Source organism: Dufourea novaeangliae, unplaced genomic scaffold, assembly GCF_001272555.1.
Source record: "Dufourea novaeangliae isolate 0120121106 unplaced genomic scaffold, ASM127255v1 scaffold115, whole genome shotgun sequence".
NCBI classification, from domain to species: domain Eukaryota; kingdom Metazoa; phylum Arthropoda; class Insecta; order Hymenoptera; family Halictidae; genus Dufourea; species Dufourea novaeangliae.
This window is the reverse complement of record NW_015373998.1, coordinates 2,459,810-2,466,411: the sequence shown is the minus strand read 5'-3', so window position 1 is coordinate 2,466,411 and position 6,602 is coordinate 2,459,810. Positions and strand designations below refer to the sequence as shown.

The window sequence follows — 6,602 nt, the reverse complement described above, 5'->3', positions numbered from 1 at the left end:
TGTTCTTATCCAATTTCCATAGTATTATTTTTGGAACTTAAATACTATTTTTGTGGACTATTATTACTACAACATTTCTATCACACAAAAAGATTATTATGTGTGAGAGTGTTATTCATATTCTATACTAATTTCTGATTTTGTGCAGTAAGATGGTTTGTGCCTGAAGGACTTATTTACACTATATACAACTGTATTAATTATTACAAACAGTAGTAGAATAAAAAAATTTGATTTGAATTTAATTTTCAACAATTAATTCAATAAAGAAAAGATCTGCACAAACATACACAAATATTTTGGAGTTCGTGTGATGTTTAAAAATTTTAGGTAGTAAATTGTTGTACTGCAATACCTACAAGCATTAATATTGTTGAAACAGTAACTGTAGTAGCACTGTTACATCTATGATCGAAGTAACAAAAACACCATGTTACTTCATCATAGTAATCTCGATGAATATCTAATTGATGAATGGAATTGTTTACATAATGTCCTAAGTTAAAATCTTTAGCAGCAGGTCGACAACCTTCATACCGATCAGCTGGAATATCTGTTCTAAAGCTACGAACAGAGCTCAAACATTCCCGTGTTATAATTGTTTCAGCTGAAATGTGCAAAACAATTAAATTAAGGTAAATATACATAACATGTACATACAATATACTGCATACCTCCTTTTCTTTCAATAATTTTTACACATTTATCATCATATTCTGGACAAGTTTCTCCCCAATACCATAACCAATTTAAAGGTGTGCCACACCCAGGATGATTACTGTTACATCTGTAACAGTATAAACTGTCTCCTGTAAATATTAAACGTGTTATAAAGAAAAACTGACATTAACCACACCCTGTACATAACTAATGGTAACTTAATTTGTTGTTATACCTTTGTTAATAAATAAACTTAAGAAGAAAACAACAAAAACTGATTTATACATTTTCACTTATCAAAAGATGCTAAATTTAAATATACTTAATGATAAATTAACCTGATAAGTATATTATGATGACAGTAATTTGAAAATGCAATAACACAATTAAAAACACTTCTCGTGCTACATGGATGACGCGAGACTAATACCACAGACGAGATAGAAAATAGACTTATCATCTTATGGGACTTTGTGTCTCATGTTCTAAAATACCGATCGTGCAAACAGTCAGAGATTTTTTGCTGTCCTCTACGTTATGAGAACGGTGAATTCGTGAATTACAGTAGAAGCCCAATAATTGAGAGTCCGTTAATTGATCACTAGGAACGCTCTTCGCTCCAACGTATCCCTCGACAAGTTGAAAATTTGAACAGAAATATAGCCACACTCAACAACTTAAACTAAACACAACGCAGAAACTAAAACTAACATGGACGTAGCCAGGAGGGGCAGTTGCCCCCCCCCCCCTGGACGGAAAAAAATTGCATTGCTTCCCCCTGACTGATAACCTGGCCATTCTCATGGAAACTATTGTTCAAATAACGCAGTTATTTTTTAAACCCGTTCGGCTCCATGACAATCCTCGGGTGATGAGAAACTGGGAGGATCATAACAAAACGTTTTACAGATTATAAATAATTCATTCAGATAAACTTGTAGATTAATTCTAGAATGATTCCTGAAAGAGAAACTCAGTGAATGATATCATATCAGTGGACAGTTAATAATTGAGAATAATTTAGCGAGCATTAATTCGATCCTAGGATTCTTTCTGAAACAGAAATTGAAGAGAACATACATATATAACGTACAATAAGAATAGAAGAATATAACAATACGTTTTTATCAACATTTCAATTCAATAATTTAAAATTTGGTCCCACGAGGATTCCTGAAACAGAAACTAAAACGATTAGAAACATAATATCAAATTTCTTGAGATTGTTGACTCTTCATTCTGGCAAACAGAGATTCAGTCTACAAAATTTCTGCAAATAACTTGAAACAAAAAGTGATCCCTTGGATTAAAAGCTGAAAAAGAAGGGGTTAGTAGAGATAAAGGATAAGAAAGTGTCAGACATTTCTATCGTGTATACAAAACATAAAAAAATGAATTAACTAAAAAAATTGTTAAACGACTGAATTTAAAATTCAATACGTCTCTGTGCAAAAATCAAACAAGAATAAATTTTGGAGAATATAAACACACTAACTTTTTATACAATTAACTTTTATCGACTAACTGATGACTATACCTTTCCGTGTGTCAAAGTACAAATCAAGAAACAATCGTATTTTATTGTATCGAAATTTAAATTGTTTTCGTACAGAGATAGTATCAGCAATTTGAGAGCGACTCTAGTTGAAAATTTGCTATCAATATGAAGGATCGAATTGCATTTGCATATTTTTTCAGTTGCAAGCTTTTCATTAGTATCACATTCAGCAACAGTCCCGAGAAAACTTTGATTTTCGCAGCATTCCAAAAATTTACACAAATGTACACTATTTTGATATCAATGGCTTTTGCAAATTACGTATAACGATTCAAGAATTGATATATCACCAACTCTAACAACGAATAGTCACTTCTAAGGACTCTAATTACAAATTTATTTTAATTTTTACGTGTCAATAATTAATCAAATCTATCATCATTGTCGATGCATAGATTTTTTAATGTGTATTACAAATTGTAACGAACATTTATAGAATTATTAAAAATAGAACATTTTGTTTAGTAACATAAATATTCTAATCGACAGTATTTTCAATGTAAACACTTGGTGCACAATAATTAATAATAATAATTCAGTACAATAACAACAAAAATAGAAAAACAGCAGCCACAATAGGGCGCTAAACAAGTAAAAAATAGCAGCCACAATAGGGCGCTAAACAAGTAAAAAATAGCAGCCACAATAGGGCGCTAAACAAGTAAAAAATAGCAGCCACAATAGGGCGCTAAACAAGTAAAAAATAGCAGCCACAATAGGGCGCTAAACAAGTAAAAAATAGCAGCCACAATAGGGCGCTAAACAAGTAAAAAATAGCAGCCACAATAGGGCGCTAAACAAGTAAAAAATAGCAGCCACAATAGGGCGCTAAACAAGTAAAAAATAGCAGCCACAATAGGGCGCTAAACAAGTAAAAAATAGCAGCCACAATAGGGCGCTAAACAAGTAAAAAATAGCAGCCACAATAGGGCGCTAAACAAGTAAAAAATAGCAGCCACAATAGGGCGCTAAACAAGTAAAAAATAGCAGCCACAATAGGGCGCTAAACAAGTAAAAAATAGCAGCCACAATAGGGCGCTAAACAAGTAAAAAATAGCAGCCACAATAGGGCGCTAAACAAGTAAAAAATAGCAGCCACAATAGGGCGCTAAACAAGTAAAAAATAGCAGCCACAATAGGGCGCTAAACAAGTAAAAAATAGCAGCCACAATAGGGCGCTAAACAAGTAAAAAATAGCAGCCACAATAGGGCGCTAAACAAGTAAAAAATAGCAGCCACAATAGGGCGCTAAACAAGTAAAAAATAGCAGCCACAATAGGGCGCTAAACAAGTAAAAAATAGCAGCCACAATAGGGCGCTAAACAAGTAAAAAATAGCAGCCACAATAGGGCGCTAAACAAGTAAAAAATAGCAGCCACAATAGGGCGCTAAACAAGTAAAAAATAGCAGCCACAATAGGGCGCTAAACAAGTAAAAAATAGCAGCCACAATAGGGCGCTAAATAAGTAAAAAATAGCAGCCACATAGGCGCTTATCAGTCGCAACACTAATCATTTGTCAATAATTAGAGTGTCTCCTTTGTTCGCCACTCTAATTTACTGAATCCAAAAATCAAAAAAACTCCCGTGCACCTTCAATGTGCAATACGCAACACTAACTTTAGATTGATGCAGTTAGTGCAGCCACCTGGGCTGTCGTGAACCACTCATTGCAGCTATTTCAGCTGCCTTGTGGTTCTGCTGTGGTTCCAGCATTGGGCATTTCATCGATCGCAACACTAAAACAAACCCGATCAATTCATATCGCAACACTAATTCAACAAAAGAAAACGACTTAAATAAAAACTAATAAGCAGTCGCGCTCAGTCATTTTCGCAACACTACCCTGAAAATAAAGAAATGATCTTAATGCAAACACGATCTCATCATTCGCAACACTACTCTGAAAATATAAAAATGATCTTAATGCAAACACGATCTCATCATTCGCAACACTATTCTCCAAGCAATTAGGAAGATTAATATTGACAATTTACAAAGCTAATGCAACCCGTGATCTAGTCTCATCCGCAACACTAATTCAATCCGCGATTTTGCCCAATATTGCTGGTCGTTGGGCCGATATGACGGCCAATATACAAACTACTACTACAATTACAGGCGAGTACAGTGAACAAATATTTAGTAATGACTCCACATCCGAAGATGCAGAGCCATTCGTTGCTGCCCTCTTGAGTACACAGTTTGTGCTGGGCCTCTTCTTTTCTTCGGCGGTCCGCCCCCTGAAACCCTAATGCTGCTCGGTTGTGGACGACCAACGACTCGAAGAGTCTGTATGATCGTACCACGAGTGCAATCGAGCAGGTCGTTCGTTTCGACAATCCTATCCTTCCGACCGCGACCGCGACGACGACCCCCTTGGGGTTCGCCGAATTTGAAGAATCGAAATCGAAATCGGAAGCAGACAGCATGCTCCGTCTGGACCAGTTTCGAATCGACGCTACAAATTATCCCGGTAGCAGGACTATCACGCGAAACCTACGCGAGCCTACGCGAGCCTACCCCATCGGAGAATGTGATAGCCTGCCCCGGTCCCTACCTACTTACAGCCTACTCGCACACATTCACACACCAGAAAGTATGCTACCTGCCTACCTAGCCCTATATTTAAAAAGAATTTGGCAAAAGACAGATTCTCACCAACACACAACACTCCACGGTTCTCAAGCATGCGCCCGGGTGCAAATCAACCGGACACCTAGAGAGGACGTCCCGGGACGCCTCCGACACCCGAACGTGATATTCAACTTGCACACTCTAATGTACGTACCATTTTCCTGAAATCGACTGGCAAAGGCTAGCATCCATTGCGAGAATAGAAAAATTGTTTAAGCAATATACGTATACTTGGTACACTTTATATCGATTACGCGTTAATTTTCTCGTCTGATAGCGAGATACTCTAAACCGGTACATATTCCATGGAAATTTTATTATAAACATTGTATAAAGCAAAGGAATATGTACGACCGATACCGGAAATTGTGCGAAATTGTTCCACGGAACAATTACAGATGAAATGTTAATTGATAGAAATCTAAACGACGCAATTCCACTGCCTAATCACACACACACATAAGTGGAAAATACGTCGTGCACGGTAAGCTAACGCATTGCCAGTCGCATAGACATGTTATTATTATATGAAATCAAGTCATCGTTCCCCGTTGCTCTCGCCCAACCAAGTAGCACCTGGGCACGTGAAAGGGTTCGAGCAACGAACACGGAATAATTATCCTGAAAATCCTAACTAAAATAATTATTACTTTTTGCTCTTCTAACGGGCTACTTCTCTTTTATTCTTTTTCATTTCATTTTGCAATAAAAGTGACTCGACTTTGTATTAATAAAAATTGAAAATCAAAGATTAACTATTTATTAATATTGTAGAATTTAGTTATTAAGACTCTAAGCAAGACTCTGCAATTAGATAAATGACTCTATGTATTGAATAACCCTCGGGCGATCCCGTCGGCAAAGTCAATATAAGACATAACATAAGTGTAACAAACATGTCACTTTGACGCAGAAATCTACCCGTCGCGAAACGCCTTCTTGTACATGGTCTGTAATATCATTTTTTTTTAGTGTATCAAAATACACTACTTAATTTTTATTTGTGTCTTAGAGCAACGTGGTAGTACGTATTTCTGATATAATTCAGTACAAACTATTAATCTAGAATTGCATATTCTCAAGTAAACTGATATATTATATACTGTATTCAAATAGTAAATAAATTTAAGTTATATTCATTTAGTTATTTGTCTACACATGACGGTATAACTGTTGAAAATAATAATTAACAGACTAATGGGTGAAATAAAATTTTATTAAATACTAATTATCATAAAAATTAACTCTAATACCAAAGGTGTCCAAATGCCGCCCACGAGCTACAAGCAATTACAAGCTTCCCCTCGTAGGTTTCCCCGACTACCGACCTCAGATTGACTCGAGCGAGTCAATCCAAGTCCCATAGTCAGGGTACCTCAGGAGTGAAAGAATGCTGCTAGCAAGAGTAGATGAACACCTCTGGGCCTGCCCTTTTTTAAAGGACAGAATATAAATACTCATTCCTTCTGAGTATATACGTCCACCATACAAATATGTTTGTGGAACACTATACATGCTGGTGAAACACAGTAGTACCTTCCCTGCATTTAACGCTCACACTCCATTAAAGTGGACATGAGTACATGCCAGTACGTCTCGGTACTCTACCCGTGTACGCAACCGTATGCGTTCTTTGCCAGTGGCAACGAAAACACCGGCCACGATAACTGGAAATCACAATGCACTGTTCAATGGTCATACATGCACAACGTGTTAAATTGTTCCATAACACGCGGTTTTTCACTAGG

At 36.4% G+C, this 6,602-nt stretch overlaps 1 protein-coding gene across 1 annotated transcript; it reads right to left on the bottom strand.

Moving 5' to 3' along the window:
- Positions 1 to 313: 313 nt before the first annotated feature.
- On the bottom strand, positions 314 to 947 carry LOC107188134. The gene is made up of 3 exons (XM_015576385.1): positions 896 to 947; positions 675 to 809; positions 314 to 607 (listed from the first exon to the last, which is right to left on the bottom strand). The coding sequence occupies exons 1-3, from the start codon at positions 945 to 947 to the stop codon at positions 327 to 329; spliced, it is 468 nt and encodes a 155-aa protein (XP_015431871.1). The 3' UTR covers positions 314 to 326.
- Between the last annotated feature and the right edge of the window lie 5,655 nt (positions 948 to 6,602).